Source organism: Tachyglossus aculeatus, chromosome 14 (genome assembly GCF_015852505.1).
Source record: "Tachyglossus aculeatus isolate mTacAcu1 chromosome 14, mTacAcu1.pri, whole genome shotgun sequence".
Classification (NCBI taxonomy): Eukaryota; Metazoa; Chordata; class Mammalia; order Monotremata; family Tachyglossidae; genus Tachyglossus; species Tachyglossus aculeatus.
The window spans coordinates 51,084,514-51,112,251 of record NC_052079.1 but is presented as its reverse complement, the minus strand read 5'-3'; the positions used below and the strand labels follow the sequence as shown (position 1 = coordinate 51,112,251).

Genomic DNA, 27,738 nt, shown 5'->3' with positions numbered 1-27,738 from the left:
AGGGACCGTCTCTATATGTTGCCAACTTGTACTTCCCAAGCACTTAGTACAGTGCTCTGCACACAGTAAGTGCTCAATAAATATGATTGATTGATTGATATGTTTGTACAGATTTCTCATCTATTTTACTTGTACATATTTGCTATTCTATTTATTTTGTTAATGATGTGCATTTAGCTTTAATTCTATTCGTTCTGACGACTTGACACCCGTCCACATGTTTTGTTTTGTCGTCTGTCTCCCCCTTCTAGACTGTGAGCCTGGTGTTGGGTAGGGACCGTCTCTATATGTTGCCAACTTGTACTTCCCAAGGGCTTAGTACAGTGCTCTGCACACAGTAAGCGCTCAATAAATATGACTGAATGAATTAATGAATTAATAACATTTGAAAGAATGAATAAGAGGAAAATGGAAAATGTGTGTGTCTGTGTGTGATGGGGGAGGAGAGGGTTGGGGCCTACCCCACTAGGAGAATTTCAATGAGGATCATAGGGCAGGAAGGCTGAGTCTGATTGAGCCCCCTCCCACAGACTGAGCCCCCTCTTTCCTTTCCCCCTCCTCCCCCTCTCCATCCCCCCCGCCTTCCCTCCTTCCCTCCCCCACAGCATCTGTATATATATATATATGTTTGTACAAATTTATTACTCTATTTATTTATTTTATTTGTACACATTTATTCTATTTACTTTATTTTGTTAATATGTTTTGTTTTGTTCTCTGTCTCCCCCTTCTAGACTGTGAGCCCACTGTTGGGTAGGGACCATCTCTATATGTTGCCAACTTGTACTTCCCAAGCTCTTAGTACAGTGCTCTGCACACAGTAAGCGCTCAATAAATACAATTGAATGAATGAATGAAAAGGAAGGGACCGGTCACCCCCAGAGCCCCTTCCCGACTCACCATTGGCTATTCCCAGAGGAGGAAAAAGCCCCTGGACTCAGTGAACCATTTTCCACCTGTCTGCTGGGAAGCCCACTGGGCGGGCTCACTGGTGGCAGCCTGGGATTTAGCACAGAGTGCCCACCTCTCTTCTGCTTTATGAAACGAAGGCAGCAGGTATAAGCTGCTTCCTCTTTGGTCATCATTCATTCAATTGTATTTATTGAGTGCTTACTGTGTGCAGAGCACTGTACTAAGCTCTTGGAAAGTACAAGTTGGCAACATATAGAGACAGTCCCTACCCAACAGTGGGCTGTGGCTATGCCCAGTCTGCTCTGGGTCTATAGGGTTTTGCAAATTATGTCAACACCCTGAGCCTCACACTCCAAAGGTGTGTGCAATCTGCTAACGTGTCTGCTAAATATTAATAATAATATTCATTCAATCGTATTTATTGAGCACTTACTGTGTGCAGAGCACTGGGAAGTACAATTTGGCAACATATAATCATAATGGTATTTGTTAAGCACTTACTATATGCCAAGCACCGTTCTAAGCGCTGGAGTAAATATTCATTCATTCATTCAATTGTATTTATTGAGCGCTTACTGTGAGCAGAGCACTGTACTGAGCACTTGGGAAGTCCAAGTTGGCAACATATAGAGATGGTCCCTACCCAACAGCGGTCTCACAGTCTAGAAAGGGAGGGGAGGGAAGGGAACAAAATGCAAGATAATCGGGTTGGACGCGGTCCCTGTACCACAAAGGGATCACAGTCAATCCCCATTTTACAGACGGAGGGAACTGAGGCACATAGAAGTTAAATGACTTGCCCAAGGTCACACAGCAGACAAGTGGCAGAGCTGGGATTAGAACCCATGACCTTCTGACTCCCAGCCTTGTGGTCTATCCACTAGGCCATGCTGCCTCTTATTCCAAGCTGCTGATTCTGTTGTATTGTACTTTCCCCAGCACTTAGTACAGTGCTCTGCACATCGTAAGTGCTCAACCTGGTCCAGGAAGGAGGGACATGGTCAGAGCAGCCTGGTTCTCTCCAAGGTCAGGGGCTGGGATCCCCCCACTTTTCTCCGTACCTCCCCCTGGCCCCCGACCTCTGGTTGGCCCCTCCCCACCAAACCGCTCTACAAGAGACTCACCAGGGACCGCTGGTCATAGCTCATCCTCCCCAGAGACATCACGCTGCTCTTCCGGGATCCTAGGGCGATGAGCATCTGGTCGGGCTGCAGGGAATTCCGGGGGGCAGGCAGCACCCCGCCTGCAGCCAGAGGCTGGCTGGGGAGCGGGAGGTTGGGGTCCAGGTGTCCATTTGGGGTCATGGGGATTGTGCAGAGTTTGGGATCTGAGTACCAAGATGCAGAGAGAGGGACGGAGAAAGAAACACGTTCCTTGTCCTTAGGGACATTGCCCCCTGAGGTTCCTACAGGTCCTGAAACTGGGAGGAGGAGAGTGGGGGCCAGAGGCAGGTTTGGCATGAATGGGACAGGGAAAGGAAGGAGAATCTGCCCAGTGACCATGAGATGACCATGGGTGGGGGCCAGGCTGGAAAGAAGTTAGGCTGGGCTTGAAGAGATTCATTCTGAATTAAAAGCTGAAAGTACCCCCTCCTACTCTAGTATGTTTCCTGGCCATTCTCGGTCATTAAGTGCATCATCATTCTGCCCCGGGCTTGTGTGGGGAGGGAGGCTGGGGGAGTGTGGATTGGAAGCTGGCACATGCCAATCGTCTGGATGAGGCTGCCAGGGGAAAGGGAAGCGGGGAGAGGAGCCTGCAGAAGGCTGACTCAATGGGAGACTGCGGGGGCCCTTCTGAATGTCCTCCAGGGAGGGACAGAGACTCTTGGGCCAAGCGGACCCAGGCCAGGCCCAGGCAGCGGAGGGGGCCTTCTTACCAGAGCAGCCCTCCTGGCCGTCCCTGAACTTCTCAAACTCCTCCATGTTGGATGAGCTCTGGTCCTCATCCGAGTACGAGCGGTTGGCATCTCCCTGGGGCCAAGAGAGTAAGATGGAAGCCCTGGAGCTGCGGCCTCTGCAGGGCCTCAGGGAATGGGGTGGGGAGGTGGGACGACATCCCTCAGAGGGAGAGATTTGTTCACGGCAAGGGAGAGGCAATGGGCTCCTGGGACAACAGGGTTGAGGTTGCCATGGCAGCCAAACCCCATCACCATAGGGGTGATCACTGCCACCAGGGGAGGAGCCGACTACCCCTTCGGGATGGGGGGGGCTGCCTAACCTCCTCCCACGCTCCCTCCTGCTCCCCAAGAGCTACAGGGAGGTAGAGGTCACTCACCTCTGCCTGGAAGCCCTCCACCAGGATGGCCACCAGCAAATTGAAGAGCACATAGTTGCCGAAGGTCATGAGGGCTACAAAGTAAAGGGAGGCCCAGGGCGAGGTGGAGGCCATGCCATTGTACAGCACCATATTCCAGTCCTCCTGCGTCAGGATCTGCAACACAGCCCCCCATCAACCCGCGGCCGCCCACCCTCTCCCGCACCGCTGCGACTGCTCGGGGAGGGGGGCCATTCCCATGATGTCCCATCCTCCAGCCGACTGGCCCAGAGGAAAGGGCATGGGGCTCAGAGTCAGGGGACCAGAGTTCTAATCATGGCTCTGCCGCTTGCCTACTGGGTGACCTTGGACAAGTCATTTAACTTTTCTGTTCTTCTGTTTCTTCGTCTGTAAAATGGGTATAAAATTCCTGCGCATGAGCTCTCTCTCTCTCTCTCTCTCTCTCTCCTTAGACTGTGAGCCCCACGTGGGCCAGAGACTTGTGTCCAATCTGATCGTATTATACCTACCCTGGAGCTTAATATGGTGCTTGGCACAAAGTTGGTGATCAACAAATACTACAATTACTACTATTATCATTTCGAGGAGCAGGATTGCCCAGTGGAAACAGCACAAGTCTGGGAGTCAGAGGACCTGGGTTTTAATCCTGACTCCCTCTCATGCCTGATCTGTGACCTTGGACAAGTCACCTAACTTCTCTGGCCCTCAGTTACTTCAGCTGTAAAATGGGGATTCAATACCTGTTCTCCCTCCTACCTGGTTTGGTAGCCCTTGTGTGGGACAGGTAGTGTGCCTGACCTGATTATTTCATATCTTCCCTAGTGCTCAGAACAACGCTTGACCTGTAGTAAGCGCTTAAGAAATACGACCATTACAATTATTACCATTATTATTATTAGCAGCAGCACCGATCCATTACTTCCTTCTTCCCCAGCCCCTCCACACTCCCCACCGAGAGAGGGTAGAAGCAGGAGCCACACAGAGAGGGGAGGGGGCCACAGAGGACCCTGTCCTGGATTCATTTAGGCAAAGTCCATCCAGCCCCAGAGGGAACTGATCTTTGACTCACCCTGGTCTTCCTGCCCCCTGATCTGGCAGGGCTTATCGCCCCCCACCCCCACAGAGTCCAGCGGCTAGGTCCGGGGGGTGCACTGTCCCCGATCCTGCTGCTGGGTGGGCTCTCGGCCCCCGGCCCCGTCTCACCTGGAACACGGTGACGATGGCCCACAGCAGGGAGTCGAAGTTCTTGCGGTCCGGAACCGTGTCCCCCGTGTCCGTCCTGAGGCTGAATTTGCAGCCGAAGATGTGCATCCCCAGGATGCTGTGGGGGGAGAGGGAGAGGAACCGTTTGGGAAGCTCCTTCCCACTTGGGAGAAGGGCTCCCGGGCTCCCAGCTTTCAGGGCTCATTTGGTCGGGAACCACTTCGGCCCCCAGCTCAACAGAGTGTCAGCCCCTGCCCAGAACCCCAGCCCCACCCTAGGACCACCAACTCCCCGCCATGACCCCCAGCCTCGCCAATCCCCCCCATCTCCCGGCCCTCGGCCAGGTGAAGCCCGGTGGTCGCCCACCGACCTCCTTCTCAAACAAAAACTCCTCACCACTGGTTTTAAAGCTGTCCATCCCCTTGCCCCCTCCTACCTCACCTGGCTTCTCTCCTTCTCCAGCCCAACCCACACACTCCGCTCCTCTGGCACTGCTCATCACCTCACTGGGCCTTCGGCTTGCCCCTGAACCCTGGCCCAAGTCCTACCTCTGTCCTGAAACGCCCTTCCTCCTCAAATCTGCCACACAATCACTCTTCTTCCCACCCCTTCAATCCTACTGAAGGCCCATCTCCTCCAAAAGGCCTTCCCAGACTAAGCCCCACTTTTCCTCATCTCCCACTCCCTTCTGCGTCACCCTGACTTGCTCCATTTGCTCCCCCCACCCCCAGCCCCACAGCACTTATATATATATATCTGTCATTTTATTTATTTATATTGATGTCTGTTGACTTGCATTGATGTCTGTATTCCCCCTGTCTAGACTGTGAGCTCATAGTGGGCAGGGATTGTCTCTCCTTATTAGTGTATTGTACTTTCCCAAGCGTGGCTCAGTGGAAAGAGCACAGGCTTCGGAAACAGAGGTCATCAGTTCAAATCCCTGCTCCGCCACTTGTCAGCTGTGTGACTTTGGGTAAGTCACTTAACTTCTCTGTACCTCAGTTACCTCATCTGTAAAATGGGGATTAAGACTGTGAGCCCCCTGTGGGACAACCTGATCACCTTGTAACCTCCCCAGCGCTTAGAACAGTGCTTTGCACAGAGTAAGCGCTTAACGAATACGATTATTATTATTACTATTATTATTATCATTATTACAGTGCTCTGCTTACAGGAAGCACTCAATAAATGAATGAATGAATGACCCCGCCCTCGGCCAGGTGAGGCCCCACCCCTGCCCAGGCCATGCCCCCTGCCTGACCTGGCTGTGGTTGAGGGGCAGGAATAATAATAATGATAGTAATGGTATTTGTTAAGTGCTTACTATGTGCCAAGCACTGTTCTAAGCACTGGGGTAGATACAAGGTAATTCAAATCCCGGCTCTGCCAATTGTCAGCTGTGTGACTTTGGGCAAGTCACTTAACTTCTCTGTGCCTCAGTTACCTCATCTGGAAAATGGGGATGAAGACTGTGAGCCCCCCCCCCCCCAACGTGGGACAACCTGATCACCTTGTAACCTCCCCATTATTGTTATTATTATTATTATTATTATTATTATCAGCTTGTCCCAAGTGTGGCTCACAGTCTCCATTTTCATATTATTATTATTATTATTATTATTATTATTATTATTATTATTATTATTATTATCAGCTTGTCCCAAGTGTGGCTCACAGTCTTAATCTCCATTTTCCAGGTGAGGGAACTGAGACCCAGAGAAGTTAACTGGCTTGCCCAGGGTCACACAGCAGACAAGTGGTACAATCAGAATTAGAACCCACATCCTCTGACCCAAGCCTGTGCTCTTTCCACTAGGCCACGCTGCTTCTTGCGGGGCAGAGACCCACCTGCAGCCCGGAGGCTGGGGCATCCCCAGCTGGGGCCCGAGCTGAGCCCTGCGGGCAGAGGCTGGGCAAACCCCGGCCAACGGCAAGCAAGGCGGCCCCCGCCTACTTTCCTGGACCACGGCCCCCACCCCCGCGGCCCCCCACCTGAAGATGAAGATGAAGAGCATGAGCAGCATGCAGAAGGTGGCCACATTGTCCATGGTCTTCATGAGGACAACCAGCTGACGACGCAGCGCGGGCATGAACCGCACCAGCTTCAGCACGCGCAGAAGCCGGAACGTCCTCAGCACCGACAGGCCCCCGTCCGACTGGCCGATGATCTCCCAGATGCTGCACAGGGCGAGGAGAGCGAGAAGAAACAGAGAGAGGGGGGCAGTCCATCCATCAGTGGTATTTATTGAGTGCTTACTGGGGGCAGAGCGCTGGATTAAGCACCTGGGAGTGGGCAACACAACAGAGTCGGTAGACACGTTCCCTGCAAAAACTGAGAGGGCACAGACAGAGCGGGCAGAAACAGACTCCCACTACAACCCAGCCCAAACAATTTGCTCATCTAATGCCGACCTACTCACCGTTACCTCAATCTCCTCTATCTCACCGCTGACCACTCGCCCACGTCCCTCCTCCGGCCCGGAATGCCCTTCCTCTTCCTTTCTGACAGACGATCACTCTTCCCACCTTCAAAGTCTTATTGGAAGCCCATCTCCCAAGAGGCCTTCCCTGACAAAGCCTTCATTTAACAATAATAATAATAATGCCATTTATTAAGCACTATGTGCAAAGCACTGTTCTAAGCACTTATGTTGCCAACCTGTACTTCCCAAGAGCTTAGTACAGTGCTCTGCACACAGTAAGCGCTCAATAAATACGATTGAATGAATGAATGAATGGGGAGATTACAAGGTGATCAGGTTGGCCCATGTGGGGCTCACAGTCTTAATCCCCATTTTACAGATGAGGTAACTGAGGCCCAGAGAAGTGAAGTGACTTGCCCAAAATCACCCAGCTGACAATTGGCGGAGCCGGGATTTGAACCCATGACCTCTGACTCCAAAGCCCGTGCTCTTTCCACTGAGCCACGCTGCTTCATTTCCTCTTCTCCCACTCTCTCCTGCATCACTCTTGCACCCTTTATTCACTTATGTACATAACCAAAATTTCTGCATTTATTTACACTTAATGTCTGTCTCCCCCTCTAATCTGTAAGCTCCTTGTGGGCAGGAAACATGTTTACCAACTCTGTTTTTCTGTACTCTCCCAAGCGCTCATGTACACAGGAAGCACTCAAAAAATACTATTCATCAGCCAGCTTCCCACTGTTCCCGGGGCTGGTGTTGTAGTAATAGTATTTATTAAGCATTTAGTAGTTAGAATTTATTTATTAAGTGCTTACTGCGTGTGAGCACTGTCCTAAGTTCTGGGAGAAAATGCACAGTCCTGCAGTCCTGTCACTGTTCAAAGAAAACAGGAAAAATGCCTCCATGTATGTTCTAGCTGGCCGAAAACACACTGGAGGTAGGAATTGTCCCACGTGGAACAACCTGATTACCCTGTACCCACCCCAACGCTTAGAACAGTGCTTAGCACATAGTAAGCGCTTAACAAATACCATTATTATTATTATTATTATTATTAATACTGTGACCTAAGGGTTGTCTTGGCTAGAGGAGACCATGGGAGTCTCCTAGCCTAGCGGACCTCTAGACTGTAAGCTCCTTATTTTATGGCATTTGTTAAGTGCTTACTATGTGCCAGGTACTGTACTAAATGCTGGGGGTAGTTACAAGCTAATCAGGTTGGACACAGTCCATGTCCCACATGGGCTCACAGTCCTGATCCCCATTTTACAGATGAGGGGACTAAGGCACGGAGAAGTTAAGTGATTTGCCCAAGGTTACACAGCAGATGAGTGCCGATGCGGATGAGAGCAGATGCGGAAGGATCATTATTTTTTAGAGAGAAGCAGCGTGGCTCAGTGGAAAGAGCACGGGCTTTGGAGTAAGAGGTCATGGGTTCGAATCCCGACTCCACCACATGACTGCTGTGTGACCTTGGGCAAGTCACTTAACTTCTCTGAGCCTCAGTTCCCTCAGCTGTAAAATGGGGATTAAGATTGTGAGCCCCGCATGGGGCAACTTGATCACCTTGTATCCCCCCAGCACTTAGAACAGTGCTCTGCACATAGTAAGTGCTTAACAAATGCCATTATTATTATTATTATTATGAGTGGTGGAGCCAGGATTAGAACTCAGGTCCTTCTGACTCCAGATCCTGGCTCTTTCCACTAGGCCGCACTGCTTCTCCTTGAGGGCAGGCATCAGGTCCATCACCTCTGTTGTATAGTTCTCTACCAAGCACTTAATTCAATACTCTACACACACAGTAAGCGCTCAGTAAATACCTCTTATAATTAAACCAACTGGGGCCACAGGGACGCTTGCCCAGGGCTACCTTCTGGCAGTGTATAATAATAATAATGATGGCATTTATTAAATGCTTACTATGTGCAAAACACTGTTCTAAGCGCTGGGGAGTTTACAAGGTGATTAGGTTGTCCCACATGGGGCTCACAGTCTTAATCCCCATTTTAATGATGATGATGATGATGGCATTTGTTAAGTGCTTACTATGTGCAAAGCACTGTTCTAAGTGCTGGGGGGGATACAAGGAGGTCAAGTTGTCCCACGTGGGGCTCACAGTCTTAATCCCCATTTTACAGATGAGGTAACTGAGGCTCAGAGAAGTTAAGTGACTTGTCCAAGGTCACACAGCAGACAGCGTGGCTCATTGGAAAGAGCCCGGGCTTTGGAGTCAGAGGTCATGGGTTCAAATCCCGGCTCCGCCAATTGTCAGCTGTGTGACTTTGGGCAAGTCACTTAACTTCTCTTGGCCTCAGTTACCTCATCTGTAAAATGGGGATTAAGACTGTGAGCCCCAAGTGGGACTTGATTACCTTGTATCCTCCCCAGCGCTTGGAACAGTGCTTTACACACAGTAAGCGCTTAACAAATGCCATCATCATCATCATCATCACATGTGGCGGAGCCGGGATTCGAACCCACGACCTCTGGCTCCAAAGCCTGGGCTCTTTCCACTGAGCCATGCTGCTTCTCTACATTTCTCTACCTCATTTTACAGATGAGGTAACTGAGGCACAGAGAAGTTAAATTGGCTTGCCCAAAGTCACACAGCTGACAAGTGGCAGAGTCAGGATTTGAACTGATGACCTCCGACTCCAAAGCCCGTGCTCTTTTCACTGAGCTACGCTGCTTCCCCATGAGCTGTATGCAGTTGTATTTATTGAGCGCTTACTGTGTGCAGAGCACTGTACTAAGCGCTTGGTCCCAGGGGCGCCGGATGAGACGGTGAGGGCGGCTCTGCCCAACCCATCACGGCAACAAATCAATGAAGGGGAGAGGTTGAACTAAGCGCCGGCCCAGAACGTGGCCCGCTTACCCACCGAGGCAGCGGTCCCCTCGGCGTCTGATCGGCCCTATTTAGGTATGCGCTGCTCATCGCTCTAATGGGAAAGAGGTCTAGAAAAGGTGCCCGAAAATGGGCCTGACTGTCATACCAAGTAGCAGAATGGGACACGGTGCCAGACCCCGTGAAGGACAATCTTTACTGGGGCTGAAGAGAGTGAGAGGGGCGTCGGACAGACGTCCATCATCTGCTCAGTCCACGCCTGCATCTTCCCCACAGCAATGTCACCGGCAAACAGGAGACCCGGCGCTCTCCTCCTGGCGCCCGGGAGGAGATGTTCTCTGTGATGAGCGTGATGATGATGATGACGATGACAACCTCAGTCTGCCCCTAGAACCTCCACCATCCCCCGGAGAAGCAGGGGAAAGCAGCATGGCGTAGTGATGACGATGGTATTTGTTAAGCGCTTACTATGTGCCAAGCACTGTTCTAAGCACTGGGGAGGATACAAGGTGATCAGGTTGTCCCACGTGGGGCTCACAGTCTTCATCCCCATTTGACAGATGAGGTCACTGAGGCCCAGAGAAGTGAAGTGACTTGCCCAAAGTCACACAGCTGACAATTGGCGGAGCTGGGATTTGAACCCATGACCTCTGACTCCAAACCTGCTTCTCTGTAGTGGATAGAGCATAGGCCTAGGAGTCTAAAGACTTGGGTTCTAATCCCAGCTCTGCCACTTCCCTGCTGGGTGACCTTGGGGAAGTCACTTTGCTTCTCTGGGCCTCAGTTACTTCATCTGTAAAGCGGGGATAAAATGTCTGTCCTTCCCCCTCTTTGACTGTGAGTTCCACAAATTATAATAATAATTAAAAAAATAATAATAATGGATTTGTACCCCTTATCCACTTCACCTTCAGCCCCACAGCTCTTATGCACATATCCAAAATTTATTTTAATGTCTGTGTCCTCCTGTAGACTGTAAGATCCTTGTAGCCAGAGAATGTATAATAATAATAATGATGGTATTTGTTAAGCGCTTACTATGTGCAAAGCACTGTTCCAAGCGGTGGGGGAGGATACAAGGTGATCAGGTTGTCCCACGTGGGGCTCACAGTCTTAATCCCCATTTTACAGATGAGGTCACTGAGGCACAAAGAAGTGAAGTGACTTGCTCAAAGTCACACGGCTGACAATTGGCGGGGATGGGATTTGAACCCGTGACCAAAGCCCGGGCTCTTTCCACTGAGCCACGCTGCTTATCTAACTACCAACTGTAGTTGTATCTGTATCTACCAGATACCAGTTGTATCTACCAACTCTGTTATATAGTACTTTCCCAGGTGCTTAGAACAGTGTTTTCCACAAAGTAAGCACCCAATAAATATGACTGATTGATAATAATAACTGTAGTATTTGTGAAGCACTTCAATCAATCAATCGTATTTATTGAGCGCTTACTGTGTGCAGAGCACTGTACTAAGCGCTTGGGAAGTCCAAGTTGGCAACATATAGAGACAGTCCCTACCTGTGGGCACACAGTCTAGAAACTTTGTCACTTACTATGTGACAAGCGCTGTGGTAGCTACAAGATCATCAGGTCCCACATGGGGCTTCCATTCCAAGTAAGAGGGAGAACAGGGATTGAATCCCCATTTTGCACCAAAAAGTTAAGTGACTTGCCCAGGGTCACACAGCAGGTAAGTGGCAGAGCTGGGATTAGAACCCAGGTCCTCTGGTCCCCAGGCCCTCGCTCTTTCCACTAGGCCACACTGCTTCCCCGAGAGCAGTTTTTAATAATAAAAAACCACCAAAATGAGTAGGAAGGGGAAGCTAAGGGGCCTGGACAATCCTTGCCCTGCATCACGGGTGACTAAAAACTCAAGGACCAACATCCAGTCAGGCCCCACCTTGTCAACTGGGGCAACCAGCTGTCCCAGCACGGACACCGCCCCCGGGGGTGGGCTTGCCCCACCCAGTCCCGCCCCACCCCCCCACACCTGATGATGACGATGATGCTGTCGAAGATGTTGTATGGGTTGCGGAGGTAGTCGAAGAGGCCGAAGGCTGCCAGCTTCAGGATCATCTCCAGCGCAAACATGCTGGTGAACACCACGTTGCTGATTTCCAGGATGTTGGTCAGCTCCTCGGGCTGAGGGAGACGAGGGGGACAGAGCTATCCATCAGTAGCATAAACTGAGCACCTACTATGTGCAGAGTAATAATAATAATAATAATGGCATTTATTAAGCGCTTACTACATGCAAAGCACTGTTCAAAGCGCAGGGGATGTTACAAGGTGATAAGGTTGTCCCACAGGGGGCTCACAGTTTTAATCCCCATTTTACAAATGAGGTAACTGAGGCAAAGAGAAGTGAAGTGACTTGCCCAAAGTCACACAGCTGACAATTGCCGGAGTCGGGATTTGAACCCATGACCTCTGACTCCAAAGCCCGGGCTCTTTCCACTGAGCCACGTTGCTTCTCTACTGTACTGGACCAAAAGAATTAGCAGGCCCGATCCCTGCCCTCAAGGACCTTGGGGTGGCAGACTTTTCTTTATGGTATTTGTTAAGCACTTACTATTTAGTTGGATCCACTCCGGTGCTTAGTACAGGGCCTGGCATATAGTAAGCACTTAAATAAGCTATTACTATTATTATTACTGTACTAAGTTCTGGGGTAGATACGAAGCTAATCAGGTTGGACACGGTCCCTGTCCCACATGATGCTCACGGTCTTAATCCCCATTTTACAGAGGCTCAGAGAAGTTAAATGCTTGCCAAAGGTCACAGAACAGACAAGTGGCGGAGCTGGGATTGGAACCCAGGTCCTCTGACTCTCGGGCCCATGCTCTTTCCACTTCTCATTTCAGGTAGGAGGAAGCCAAGAATGAAGACACCATCATCATCACAATAATAACAATAATAATGATTTTTGTTAAGCGCTTATTACATGCCACCATGTGTGTCTCTCCATGTAAGTAGGAAGGAGAACAGGTATCAAATGCTCATTTTGCAGGTGAGGGAACCGAGACACAGAGAAGTGACTTGATGATGATGAAACGGTGTTTGTTAAGCGCTTACTATGTGCAAAGCACTGTTCTAAGCGCTGGGGAGGTTACAAGGTGATCAGGTTGTCCCACGTGGGGCTCACAGTCTAAATCCCCATTTTATAGATAAGGTAACTGAGGCACAGAGAAGTTAAGTGACTTTCCCAAAGTCACACAGCTGACAAGTGGCAGAGCTGGGATTTGAACTCATGACCTCTGACTCCAAAGCCCGGGTTCTTTCCGCTGAGCCACGCTGCTTCTTTAAGATCAGACAGCAGATCAGATCTAAGATCAGACTTGCTCAAGATCAGGCAGCAGACAGGTAGAGGAGTAGATAGAGCACAGGCCTGGGAATCAGAAGGATCTGGGTTCTAATCCCAGCTCTGCCACTTGTCTGCCGGGTGACCCTGGGCAAGTCACTTCCCTTCTCCATGCCTCAGTTCCCTCATCTGTAAAATAGAGATTAAAACTGTGAACCCTAGGTGGAAAGGCACTGTGTCCAACCCGATTACCTTGTATCTAAACCCCAGAGTTTAGAACAGTGCCTGGCACATAGTAAGCACTTAACGAATGCCCCAATTATTATCACTATTATTATAATTAGGCCACATTGTTTCTGTAAGATATGTACGAAAGAGCTATGGCTGAGGATGGAGGTGGGAAGTGCAGAGACGGAGAAGACGGGGCAAATAAAATCCCAGCGAGGTGAAAGCAGTGCGCTGGGCCTCCCTCCTTCTCTGGGACTCAGGACTATATGTATATATGTTTGTACATATTTATTACTCTATTTATTTATTTATTTTACTTGTACATATCTATCCTATTTTATTTTGTTAGTATGTTTGGTTTTGTTCTCTGTCACCCCCTTTTAGACTGTGAGCCCACTGTTGGGTAGGGACTGTCTCTATATGTTGCCAATTTGTACTTCCCAAGCACTTAGTACAGTGCTCTGCACATAGTAAGCGCTCAATAAATACGATTGATGATGATGATGATGACTCTCCCGGCCCTAATCCGGGGTTGGGATTCTGAGTGCCCAGCGGTTTTCTGTCTGCAGTGTCCTTTCTGTTCCTCCCCCCGCCCCGCCTCTGCACCGCCAACGCTTCTTGGCCCCGGCCACCAACGAGGCCTCGTCTCCTCCCGGCAGCCTGCATCATTACCCGAGGAACGGCAGATTACAGGAATTAGGCAGCAGCCCCGATAACTAACCCGCTAATGCCCGGCACCAAAGAAGGAAGGGGTGGAGACGGGGAGAGAGGGAAACAGAAACAGAGACCCCGGAGGGACAGGAGAGATGGATGAGGAATTGGTGGGGGGCGGAGGATGGGCAGGGAGATAATGAGATTTGTCCTTAAATGGCACTTTCGTTCAAGACCCCTGTGAGGACTTGCGGCCTAAACCGTGGGAGGAGGAGGAGGAGGAGGAGATGGGAAGACAGGGTGAGGGAGAGGCAGCTTCTGGCCAGCGCTCAGTCCTGCGGGGGGTGACCATAATGAGGGGACAGCTCGGAGTGGGAAGGGACTGGCCACCCTGAGGGGGCCCAATAGTCGATGCTCCCAGCCGGCCCAGAGCCCAGAGAGGCTGTCTGGCAGCCCCAGCGGGCACAGTGAGTCGGAGGCAGCAGACTGGACGCGAGTAAAAAAATGCAGCAGAAGGGACTCAGGTTAGACGTAAAGAAACAACATCTTCCCCGCAAAAGGGGTGGAGGAAATCTCTTTCTCTGGGCACCTGGAAGCGGGGAATCTGGGAGAGGACTGAGCAGATTGGCTGCAACAAGAAAGGAGCAGCCACGGCAGAAGCTTTGAGAGGATCGGAAGGCAGAGGATGAAACGAAAAGGGCTAGTGTGTCAGCACCACAAGAGGCGGTCATTGTCTGTCTCCCGCATGGTGGGACATCGGCCTCTAGATCCCACGGGCATCCGCAGGTCAACTTCACCTGTGGCGGTGCCCTCTTTTAACAGAAGCACAAATAAATAACAGTAATTGTGGTATTTGTTTAGCGCTTAGTATGTGCCAGGCGCTGTACTAAGTGCTGGAGTGGTTACAAGAAAATTGGGTTGGAGACAGTCCCTGTCCCATGTGGGGCTCATGTTAACAATCCCCATTTTACAGATGAGGTAACTGAGGCACAGAGAAGGGAAGTGACTTGACCAAGGCCACACAGCAGACAAGTGGCCGAGCTGGGATTAGAACCCACGACCTTCTGAATCCCAGGGCCGTGCGCTATCCATTATGCTGTGCTGCTAGACCCGGCGGTGGGGAGGGTCTCGTTGGGCAGAATCCACCTGCCTGGCAGTCACAGAGGCATCACAGATCTCCAAGCCAAGCCCAGCCTACCTTGATAATAATAATAATAATTTTTGTATTTATTAAGTGCTTACTATGTGCAAAGCACTGTTCTAAGCGCTGGGGAGGATACAAGGTGATCGGGTTGTTCCATGTGGGGCTCACAATCTTAATCCCCATTTTAAAGATGAGGTAACTGAGGCCCAGAGAAGTTAAGTGACTTGCCCAAAGTCACACAGCTGACAAACAGCGGAGCCGGGATTTGAACCCATGACTTCTGATTCCCAAGTCCGTGCTCTTTCCACTGAGCCATGCTGCTTCTCTATTGACTCCTATTAACCCTAACTGGACCGACTTTCTGTTGGTAAACAGGGGGAGAGGGAGGGTGGGAAAGATGGAAGGAAGAAGCAGCGTGGTTTAGTGGAAAGAGCCCAGGTTTGGAAGTCAGAAGTCATGGGTTCTAATCCTGGCTCCGCCACTTAGCAGCTATGTGACTTTCGTAAGGCAGTTAACTTCTCTGTGCCTCAGTTACCTCAGCTGGAAAATGGGGATGAAGACTGTGAGCCCCATGTGGGACAACCTGATTACCTTGTATCCCCCTCCAGCGCTTAGAACAGTGTTTGGCACATAGCGCTCAACAAATACTATCATCATCACCATCATGGATGGGGGAGCAGTTAGTGTTTGGGCAGGAAGAAGAAGCCCCTGTAGAGCAATGGCAGGGGGAACCCAGGGTAGATCATCATCATTGGTATTTATTGAGCACTTACTTTGTGCGGCGCGCTGGACTAAGCACTTGGGAGAGTACAATAGAACAGAGATAGTAATAATAATAATAATAATAATAATAATGGCATTTGTTAAGTGCTTACTATGTGCAGAGCACTGTTCTAAGCGTTGGGGGGGGTTACAAGGTGATCAAGTTGTCCCACGTGGGGCTCACAGTCTTAATCCTCATTTTACAGATGAGGTAACTGAGGCACAGAAAAGGTAAGTGACTTGCCCAAGGTCACACAGCAGACATGTGGTGGAGTCAGGATTCGAACCCATGACCTCTGACTCCAAAGCCCGTGCTCTTTCCACTGAGCCACGCTAGTAGACATGGCCCCTGCCCACAAGGAGCTCCGGTCTAGAGTTGCATTGCTGTTGTATTGTGATATTATACTCTCGCAAGCACCTAGTACAGTCCTCAATTCACAGTAAGTGCTCAATAAATGTGATTGACTGACTAGAGGGGGAGACAGACAATATAAATGAGTTGGTTGTGGGCAGGGAACATATCTGCCAATTTTGCTGTTTTGTACTCTTTTGAGCGCTTAGTCCAGGGCTCTGCACAGAGTAAGCACTCAATAAATACCATTGATGATGATGATGATAAATAAAGATCAAGCAGCTAATCAATCAATCAATCAGCAGTATCAATTGAGCACCTACTCTGTGCAGAATACTGAACTAAGCCCTTGGGAGAGTTCAACAAATGCCATCATCATTATTCTTATTATTCAACAGAATAATAATCCTAATAGTATTTGTTAAGCATTTACTATGTGCCAAGCACTGTTCTAAGCACTGGGGTAGATACAAGGTAATCGAGTTGTCCCACGCGGGGCTCACAGTCTTAATCCCCATTTTACAGATGAGGTAACTGAGGCCCAGAGAAGTGAAGTGCCTTGCCCAAGGTCACACAGCAGACAAGTGGCAGAGCCTGGATTAGAACCCACGACCTCTGACTCAAGGAGAGTGGTTATCTTTTGCTTGTGGATTTAAGCGGGGAGAGGGTTGGTCTCTCATTTCTGGTCAGCATGTCCGCTTTATTCTATTTTATCTTGTTAATATGTTTTGTTTTGTCGTCCGTCTCCCCCTTCTAGATTGTGAGCCCGCTGTTGGGTAGGGACCATCTCTATATGTGGCCAGCTTGTACTTCCCAAGCGCTTAGTACAGTGCTCTGCACACAGGAAGCGCTCAATAAATATGATTGATTGATTGATTGATTGACTCCCAAGCCTGGGCTCTTTCCGCTAAACCACGCTGCTTCTCACAGTTCCGCCTTCAAAGAGCTCACGATACAGAGGAGAAGTCTGAAATAAACTACAGATGAGAGAAAGAGAAAGGAATCTGTACATGAGTTAATATTTAAGTAATAGGATGTGAAAAAGATGTATGAAAGTGTTCCTGGAGGGTGTGAATACTTGAGCGCTTAGATGGCACAGAAGTACTGAACAGGCAGTAGTGGAGAATATACTCAAGGGGAAAGAGAATTTAATCAGGGAAAGTCTGCTGGGGCAGAAGTAATTTCAGAAGGGCTTTGGAAATGGGGGGAGCTGGGGTCTGTTGAATATATTGTATTCTTCCGAGCACTAAGTACTGGGGTTTGCACCCCGAACCCACCAAATATTTGTAAATATTTCTGGCCCAGCTCCCCTGTTAAGTGGTAAGCTCCTTGTGCTCGGGGAAACGGGTCTCAGGCTTCTGGTATTCTTTCCCAAGAGGTTAGTACAGAGGACACTCAGTAAATATCATCTTGATTATGACAAAACCCAGTATTCCCTGGGCCCCTTGGCTCTGAAGGCCGCAGTCTGCGCAGTCGGGGCATCTGCAATGTGCCAGTTTGGATGCTGAGGTGGGGGGCTCAGTTTCCTCATCTGAAAAATGGGGGGTTCATAACTTCCTTCTCCTTAGACTGTGAGTCCTGTATGGGATGGACTGGCTCCAACCTGATTGTCTTGCATCTACCCCAGTGCTTAGTACACAGTAAGAGCCTCACAAACACCACAGTTGACATTGCGGTCTTGCCGGTATCTTCCCCAGTGCTCAGCACAGTACTTGGTTGGCACCTAGGAAGGCACTTAACAGCCATTCATTCATTCATTCAATCGTATTTATTGAACTCTTACTGTGTGCAGAGCACTGTACTAAGCGCTTGGAAAGTACAAGTCGGCAACATATAGAGATGGTCCTACCCAACGACGGGCTCACAGTCTAGAAGGGGGAGACAGACAACAAAACAAAACATGTAGACAGATGTCAAAGTCATCAGATCAAATAGAACTGCAGCTATATGCACATCATTAACAAAATTAATAGAATAGTAAATATGTACAAGTAAAATAGAGTCATTCATTCAATTGTATTTATTGAGCGCTTACTGTGTGCAGAGCACTGTACTAAGCGCTTGGGAAGTACAAGTTGGGTAATAAATCTGTACAAATATATATACAAGTGTTGTGGGGAGGGGAAGGAGGTAGGGCTGGGGGTATGGGGAGGAGGAGAGGAAAAATTAGGCTCAGTCTAGAAAGCACTGTTCTAAGCGCTGGGAAGGCTACAAGGTGATCAGGTTGTTCCTCGGGGGGGCTCACAGTCTTAATCTCCATTTTACAGATGAGATAACTGAGGCACAGAGAAGTTAAGTGACTTGCCCAAAGTCACTCAGCTGACAGTTGGCGGAGCAAGGGTTTGAACCCGTAACCTCTGACTCCAAAGCCCAGGATCTTTCCACTGAATCACGCTGCTTCTAAGTTCTTGATGTACTAGGTGCCTTTCTCACCTCTAGACTCCTTCCCTGCTGGGGGGCTGGCTGCCTGGTTGGGGAGTCTGAGCCCCCACAGAATATTTGCCTGCCAACCACCTTCCTGGAAGACCATGGAACCACGGGTCTGATTCCATTTCAGCGAATGGGAAAAAAAAAACGAACTTCCCCCGCGCTAGAGACTTTTAATAATAAAACTGCCAGTTCCCCTGTGAACAGAATGAAAGAGGAAGGCTCCATTTCCATCCATAATTCCATTAGAATAACAAAAGTGGCAGAGGTCAAGTAGAGGGGCTCAAGGGCAGCAGATAGGAGCGGAGGGGGGAATGGAGATTACGCGGAATGAGGAAAACCTCAGGGCCGGCCAGCCGGGAGACAGGAGCCCATATGCTAAACAGAGATGCCAATTGCCACCTGAATCGAATGATTATGTCAGCGATAATGAAAAATGTAGACGCATGCCAGGATGCGTAATGGCAGATTATTCCCCGTCGCCCGCACCAGCTCTGCCCCGCTCCCCAGCACAGGGAGCAATTGATGCTTTAGAAGTCATGCTCTCCTCTCTCTTACGGAAAGGTCACCCGCTCCTTGCCTCTCCTCTCCTCAACATCTGTTTCTCTAGTCAAGCGCGCACCTGTTAATCTTTTTCTAATGGGCCGTCAATCAATCCTCCCAGGCGACTCGGAAGACAGTCGGCCAAGTCGGGAGGGAGGAGAGGAGGAAAAAAGATCAGAGAGACAGCCCGGCAGAGACAGAGACATCGAGAGAGACAGAGACAGACAGGGAAGCGGTGGCAGGTGAAAGGAAATGGAAAGAGGAAAAAGGGAGAGAAAGTAAATAGAGCCTGGGAGCCATCCCGGCTCCGCCACTTGTCTGCTCTGGGACCTTGGGCAAGCCACTTAGCTTCTCTTTGCCTCAGTTGCCTAATCTGTAAAATGGGGATTGAGAATGGAAGCCCTCTTCAGGACAGGGACTGTGTCCAACCTGATCGTCTTATACTGACCTTTTGATTCCCAGGCCCAAGCTCTATCCACTGTGCCACATGCTATCCCCTCTCTAGACTGTAAGCTCGCTGTGGTGGGGAATGAGTCAGTTTATTGTTGTACTGTATTCTCATTCATTCATTCGATGATATTTATTGAGCGCTTACTGTGTGCAGAGCACTGGACTAAGCACTTGGGAAGTACAAGTTGGCAACATATAGAGACGGTCCCTACCCAACAACGGGCTCACAGGCTAGGAGGGGGAGTGTTTAGTACAGAGCTCTGCACGCTGTAAGCACTCAATAAATATGATTGAATGAATGAACGTACATAGTACAGTGTGGTGTGGCTCAGTGGACTTTGTACCTCCTTCCCTTCCCCACAGCACCTGTATATATGTATATATGTTTGTACATATTTATTATTCTATTTATTTATTTATTTATTTTACTTTGTTTTACTTTGTTTCTATTTTATTTTGTTAGTGTTTTTGGTTTTATTCTCTGTCTCCCCCTGTTAGACTGTGAGCCCACTGTTGGGTAGGGACTGTCTCTATATGTTGCCAACTTGTACTTCCCAAGTGCTTAGTACAGTGCTCTGCACACAGTAAGCACTCAATAAATACGATTGATTGATTGATTGATTGATTGATTGATTGATTGATTGATTTGGAGTCAGAGGTCACGGGTTCAAATCCCAGCTCCGCCACTTGTCAGCTGTGTGACTTTGGGCAAGTCACTTCATCATCATCATCAATCGTATCATCATCATCACACTTCACTTCTCTGGGCCTCAGTTACCTCACCTGGAAAATGGGGATGAAGACTGTGAGCCCCACGTGGGACAACCTGATTACCTTGTATCCCCCAGCGCTTAGAACAGTGCTTTGCACATAGTAAGTACTTAATAAATGCCGTCATTATTATTATTATTATCAATGCAGGCTCCAGGAGCATGGCAATTCCCTCTGTCCAGGGGAAGTTTAGTCCCTGGATGAGCTTTGGGAATAGCCAGTTCCATGTGGCTCTCCTCTAGCTGATGGTGATATTTGCTGGCTTCAGTCTCCGAGCCCACCCCAACAGCGCTCCACACTGCGAGACCCCGTCCCCCAGATCTCCAGGCTCCCTCACCCCCGGCACTTCTGATCAGGAACAGCCCATCCCCGGCTACCGGACGCACGGATCTGCAGGCCCAGTTTCCCCGGGGCTCAGGCCTGCCGGTCTCCTCAGACCACTTTAAACCCCAGCTTCCCGCGGGCTCAGCCTTTCAGCGGCTTAGACAGCGGCAGCTTAGCTTGGTCCCAGCTAGATGGACTAAGCACCTTCAGCTCCTATAATCTCTCCACATAAGCCAATCTCTCCCGCCGAGAGTCTCTCCAAGCAACTCTCCCTTAAATTTCTTCTCTGACTGTTGCCACTCTGGGGCAAAGTGCCCAGGGCGGGTCCACTTTGTCTGGAGTTGTGCTGGACTCCTCCCTCTGGCCAGCCAGGTTCCACTCAATCACTTCACCCCCTCCTACCTCGCCTTGCTCATTCATTCATTCATTCAACCGTATTTATTGAGCGCTTACTGTGTGCAGAGCATTGTACTAAGCGCTTGGGAAGTACAAGTTGGCAACATATAGACCTTGCTCCTCTCCTGCAATCCAGCCGGCTCACTTCACTCGTCTAATGCCAACCTTTTCACACTACCTCAATCTACCTCGCCAACAAGTTTTCGCCCACGTCCTGCCTCTGGCCCGAAAAGCCCTCCCGTCTCCTATTTGATAGACAATTACTCTCCCCTCCTTCAAAGCCTTATTGAAGGCACATCTCCTCCAAGAGGCATTGAATGACTAAGTCCTCTCTCCTCCCACTCCCTTCTGTCGCCCTGACTTGCTCCCTTTATTCGTCCCATTGTGCAGATCTGAAATTTTATTTATTCATATTAATGTCTCCCCCTCAAATCTGTAAGCTCACTGTGGGCAGGGAATGTGTCTTGTTATAGTGTTATATTATACTCTCAAGCACTTACTGCACACAGTAAGCACTCAATAAATACAACTGACTGACTGAGTGATTGACTTCCACATGGGGTCCAGGTTTTCGACCTCCGCCAACCAGGAAGAGGCTCAGGCCCTGCTGCCTGGGCGGTGTTGCTTTTGACTGAGCCATTCCCAACAGGCCGGAGACCTTTTTGGTAGCGCCGGCAGGCCGACGGCTCTGAACTGAATGTCTGCCGGAGGGCCCGAGCCAGCCCAGTGGGCCCGTGAAAGAAAGTTGACCAGGCTGAGGCCTTGGCCGGCTAATGAAGAGCGAAACGGAATGAGGAGGCTAGGAGATCAGAGGGGTTGGAGGTGGAAGGAGAGGTGGTTCTCAGGTGAGGGGGCCAGAGTGGAGGAGAAGAGACGGAAGGAAAGGGATGAAGGAGAAAAGTTAGAGCTGATCCAGTGGAAAGAGCAAGGGATGGGGAATACGGAGAACTGGAAAGGAGTCATGGGCTTGATATCAGAGAGGAATAAGCAGGGAAGCAGAAGGAGGAGGGTCCGGCCCAGTTAAAGGCACAAGAGGAGCGGGAAATAAGCCCAGGCCTGAGAGTCAGAGGATCCGGATTCTAATCCGGCCTCTATCACTTGTCTGTTGTGTGACCTTGGGAAAGTCACTTAAGTGCTCTGTGCTTCAGTTTCCCTCTTTGTAAAATGGAGATTCAACACCTGTCCTCCCTCCTTCTAAGACTGTGAGCCCCATGTGGGACGGGGATTTTATGTCTGACCTAATTATCTTTTATCTACCCAACACCATGCTTAGCACATAGTAAGTGCTTGACAAACACACAGTTATTATTATTACTACTATTTTGTCTGAACCGATGATCTTGCATCTGTCCCAGCACTTGGTACAGTGCTTGGCACATAGTAAATGCTTGACAAACACATTATTATCATTATTATTTATTACTGTGTCTGACCTGATTATCTTGTATCTGCCCCAGTGATTAGAACAGTGCTTGGCACATATTAGACACTCAACAAATACCACAATTATTATTATTATGACAGTTCTCAACAGGGAGTAAACACTTAAAACATTCTATTGTTATTGTTATTATTATTAATGTTGTTGCTGCCCTATTCTACCATCTGCTCCCACGTCTGGGTCCTACAGTCCTTGAGGACGGACACAGAGGGATGCGGTGTTGGTGCAAGTTGCCTGCTATAAATGGGGCTTGGCCGCTCCCTCCCCGCCCCGGGGTTTGATGGAAGTTGGTGGTCCCCAGCCTCGAGTCCCGGCCCCGGCGGGTGGCCCGGGCCCTCCCGGCCGCTCACCTGTTCGTGGTGTTCGATCCCCATGCTGATGGTGTTCACCAGGATGGCGATCATGATGCCGCGGTTGAAGTACTTGCTGTCGACGATCCCGCGCAGCCTGGCCCTGATCTCCCTCCACACGGCCCCGCACAGCCACCTCAGGCCCCCTCGGTCCCCGTCCTCCTCCTCCTTCTCCAGCTCTGAGGTGCCGTCGCTGCTCCCGCTGGCCTCCCCCCGGCCGCCGCCGGACCCCTCCTCCCGGTCCGAGGGCGGGCTGTCCAGGCCGGAGAGCCGCCGGGCCGCCTCCCGCTGGGCCCGCTGGCATCTGGGGCAGTTGGCGGGGTCAGAGGTCAGCGTCACCGAGATGGGCTGGACGAGGGTGTGCGGCGGGTAGTCGAGGGGGTTGTGTTTCTGGCAAAGCTCTGGAAGACAAGCGAGAGGGCTCCGGTCGGCCTCTGGGTCCGGGGACGGGGAGAGGCCGGGGCGAGAGGGAGAGAGGTCGCTCCTCGGAGAGTCCGCTCATCTCCCGGCCTTCCCTCAGCTTAGCCCCTGGGCCCGTCCCTCCTCTGAGAGGGCAGGAATGTCTAAGCCTGGGTCCCCTGCCTCACCCCCAACAGACCGCTGGCCTACTCCTTTACAACCGAGGGAGGTCTGGAAGCAACGTGGCCTAGTGGTGAGAGCCCGGGCCTGGAGTCAGAAGGACCTGGGTTCTAATCTCAGTTCTGCCACTTGCCTGCTGTGTGAATTTGAGCAATTCACTTACCTTCTCTGTGCCTCAGTTACCAAAAAATGGGGATTAAGGCTGTGAGCTCCACGTGGGACAACCTGATTACCTTGTATCTACCCCAGCGCTTAGAACAGTGCTTGAGACATAGTAAGCACTCAACAAATATCATTATCATTATTATAAATAGAAATAAAATGGTCATCTCTGGGATTTATTTCATATGGAAAAAACTTTCAGAGGCCACAAATTGCTCCCTAGCAGTGAGACTGGCAGGCCTGGGTTCTGACCCCAGTACGGCCACTTGTCTGTTGTGAGACCTTAGATAAGTCACTGACATCTCTGTGCCTCATTTTCCTCCTCTGTAAAAATGGAGATGAAATACCTGTTTTCCCTCCCTGGTAGACTGTGAGCCCACTGTGAGACTGTGTCCGATTTGGTTGCCCCAGGATTTAGCACAGTGCTTGGGACACAGTAAGCATTCATTCCCGCCCTTCTAGACTGTGAGCCCACTGTTGGGTAGGGACTGTCTCTATATGTTACCAACTTGTACTTCCCAAGCGCTTAGTACAGTGCTCTGCACACAGTAAGCACTCAATAAATATGATTGATTGATTGTTGATTGATTGATTTTCTGACAGTTCCTTAACTTCCCACCCAAATCCCATCCTTCCACCGATTTTCCCATCAGCCCCAACATCTTCCCTGTCACCCAAGTCCATAACCTTGGCGACATTTTATCCTTGATTTGGATCTCTCCTTCAACTTCAGCATGGCTCAGTGGAAAGAGCCCGGGCTTTGGAGTCAAAGGTCATGGGTTCAAATCCTGGCTTTGCCACTTGTCAGCTGTGTGACTTTGGGCAAGTCACTTAACTTCTCTGGGCCTCAGTTACCTCATCTGTAAAATAGGGATGAATACTGTGAACCCCATGTGGGACAACCTGATGACCTTGTATCCCCCCAGCGCTTAGAACAGTGCTTTGCACATAGTGAGCGCTTAACAAATGCCATTAAAAAAAACCAAAACTCCATATAATTGTGATATTTGTAAGTGCTTATTATGTGCTTATTATCAATCGATCAATCAATCAATCTATTTATTGAGCTCTTACTGTGTGCAGAGCACTGTACTAAGCGCTTGGGAAGTACAAGTTGGCAACATATAGAGACAGTCCCTACCCAACAGTGGGCTCGCAGTCTTGCTTGTAAGTGCTTGTATTATGCTTGTAAGTGCTTATTATGTGCCCGGCACTACTGGGCTAGATACCGGATAATCAGGTTGGACACAGTCCCTGCCCAACACGGGGGCTCACGGCCTCAGCCCCCATTTTACAGATGAGCAATTGAGGCACAGAGAAGTGAAACGACTTGCCCAAGGTCACACAGCAGACAAGTGGCAGCGCCGGCTCTATCTACTAGGCCATGCTACTTCTCACCATGCCATGGTACTGCAACGATGTGCGCTGCCCCTTTCCCATCGGGGGCTCCATGCCGGGGGGCACTTACTGTAATGTTTCTGTGGTTTCCCGTTCCCCCAGGCCCCTGGGGGGTCACCGCCCGGCTCCGGCTGGCCCCGGCCCAGGCCTCGATGGCAGCGGCGGTGGCGGCGGGTTTGCAGGGTGTGGTAGAGGCCCAGGAGGCGGCGTTTGGCCTTGCGCAGGATGTGGCAGACGTACTGGAAGATCTCCTCGTAGCAGTCGCCGGGCTCCGTGTAACTGGCCACCGTGCTGGACGACAGGTATCGTTGCCTCTGCTCCTGCATCAGCCGGTGCTCCCTCTGCTTGGTCTCCGAGAACTGGGTCGCTATGACGACGAGGCACAGGTTGATCATGAAGAAGGAGCCCACCTGTGGCCAACAGGGAGACAGAGAGAGACGGAGAGACAAGGAGACAGGGGGAGAGAGGCACACACACCCAGAGAGACAGAGAGAGGAGGAGCGGTACGGAGACACAGAGACAGAGACAGAGACGGAGCGCTAAGAGGCCTGTCCTGAGCCAGAGGGTGGAGCGTAAAGTCTCCCTGGAATGGACACTGGTAGCAATGGCCCCTCATCCCCGCTGGAGATCCTCCAGGCTGACAAATGTCTGGCTTCGCTGTTTTGGGTTTGTTTTTCATTTTAATGGGATTTGTTAAGCGCTAACTATGCGCTAGGCCCTGTACCAAGCGCCGGGGCAGTCCGTGTCTCCACATGGGGTACACAGTCTTCATCCCCATTTTACAGATGAGATAACTGAGGCACAGAGAAGTTCTGGGACTTAAGGCCACACAGCAGACGAATGGCAGAGCCGGGATCGGAACGCAGGTCCTCTGACTCCCAGGCTCCTGCTCTTTCCACTAGGCCACATCACTCCTCTGTGCTTCCATTGCTTTATTTCCTCGCTCTGCATCTCTCCCACCTGCCCCCGCCCCCTACCATTTTCTCCCTACCCTTTCCTCCCTAACAGAGGCAGAGAAGAAGAGGGAGAGGGAGAGAAGGATGAAAATAAGGTCGTGGTTTTATTGGGGTATTTTGTCCCAATATCATTTTCCATTTTATCCTACTTCTGCTCCTCCTCCGGTCTCTCCTCCCCACCTCCTCTCTTGCACAGGTGCCTGTGGGCTCCAGCCTGAGAACTCAATCCAGGAGCATTTCATATTTCAAAAGAGGAGCCCGCTTGGCATTTGCATAATCTTTTGAAAAGCACAGAAGCTACCCAGCCTTCTCCATGCCAGGACCGTACGGAGTTGCTTTGGAAGGAAGACCTGATTTTATCCTTTCCGAGCTGCTTTACAGCCACATGCTGCTATTCCCCTCACTCCTCTGGTCATCCAGCCCCCCTCTAGACTCTACACTCGTTGAGGGCAGGGAATGTGTCTGTTATATTGCTACAGGGTGCTCTCCCAAGCTCTTAGAACAGTGCTCTGCACACAGTAAGCACTCAATAAATACGATTGATTCATTGATTCCCCTCTTCCCTTGAACTCTCCTGCCCCATCTACCTGGCCCTGGTTCCCACCCCCTCCTCTCCATCCAAAGGGTCTGAAGAAAAGAAACTGCTGTAGGGTTTCCTGCTGCCCCAAAGGATTCCGGGAAAATCCCCAGTTGCTTCAGTCCACCAACTTGCAGCCCTCTTGGCAATCTACAGTCCAAACCTCCTTTCCCCGGGCTTCAGACCCCTTCAGAATTCACTTGGCTCACCTGACTAGGGACCCAGGGGAATTGCGGGGGGCAGGATAGGGGCCCAAGAGGAGATGGAGAGCTGCAAGGCTACAGGATGGCATGGGGGGGAACACCAGGAAGCCTTGCCCACTGACCAGTCAGTCAATTGTATTTATTGAGCACTTACTGTACGCATAGTACTGTACTAAGCGCTTGGGAGTGTACACTATAACAATATAACAGACACGTTCTCTGCCCATAGCGAGCTTATAGTCTAGAGGGGGAGACATACATTAATATAAATAAACAAATTACAGATATGGATATAAGTGCTGGGGGGCTGGGAGGAGGGGATGAATAAAGGGAGCAAGTCAGGGCGATGTTGAAGGGAGAGGGAGAAGCGGAAAGGAGGGCTGAGTGCGAAGACCAAACTGAATAGGGGGGCCAAAAGAGATTACCAAGCCCTTCTGTTTTTTCCCTTTCCCTCCCATTCCCTCTAGGCAGCCAAAGGTCCCATTCCAGGAATCAGGAATCTTGTTCGTCTCAGCCCTATCCTCCAGAGGCCTTCTAGACTATTAGCTCCTTGTGGGTGGGTTATGTGCATACCAACTCTGTTACGTCCTACGCTCCCAAGCCCTCAGGACAAAAAGCACTCAGTAAATATAATTGGTTGATTTATTGATTCTGGGTCTTTCAGCTGGGATTTCTGGGGTAAATCTAGTCCAGACAGACTGAGAGGACCCAAGACCAAGGATCTGACAGGCACCCTGTGAACCAAGGAGGAGGCATCAGCAAGGACCACGGGCTTGGGAATCAGAAGGATGGGGGAAAAGGGGTTGGGCTCTAGCCTGGCCCATGTCGTCTGCCAGCCACCCTCCTCACGCTGCAAGAAGGTGGAAACCGAGGGCTCGAAGCCAGCGGAGCCGGGTACGAGGCCTCAGGGCCCGGCCTGGCCCAGCCCGGCCTGCCCCTGCCATGAGCGGGAACGGGAAAGGTGAGACGTGAACTCCCTCGAGCCGATCGGAGACCCAACGGCTCTCGAGACGTGAGCTCCCGGGAGCAAATCAGAGGGTGAATGTCTCTAGGCGT

At 50.4% G+C, this 27,738-nt stretch overlaps 1 protein-coding gene across 1 annotated transcript in view; it reads right to left on the bottom strand.

Annotated features, from left to right (window-relative positions):
* Nucleotides 1-27,738, bottom strand: part of CACNA1I (calcium voltage-gated channel subunit alpha1 I) — a gene marked incomplete at its 5' end in the record, with an annotated part of 119,427 nt that overhangs the window by 36,046 nt on the left and 55,643 nt on the right. The window contains 8 exons of the mRNA XM_038756084.1: nucleotides 2,037-2,239; nucleotides 2,789-2,882; nucleotides 3,187-3,342; nucleotides 4,390-4,507; nucleotides 6,382-6,567; nucleotides 11,658-11,809; nucleotides 22,808-23,208; nucleotides 25,017-25,356. Of these exons, the coding sequence (XP_038612012.1) occupies nucleotides 2,037-2,239; nucleotides 2,789-2,882; nucleotides 3,187-3,342; nucleotides 4,390-4,507; nucleotides 6,382-6,567; nucleotides 11,658-11,809; nucleotides 22,808-23,208; nucleotides 25,017-25,356 (1,650 nt within the window). The remainder of the gene's footprint in view (nucleotides 1-2,036; nucleotides 2,240-2,788; nucleotides 2,883-3,186; nucleotides 3,343-4,389; nucleotides 4,508-6,381; nucleotides 6,568-11,657; nucleotides 11,810-22,807; nucleotides 23,209-25,016; nucleotides 25,357-27,738) is intronic.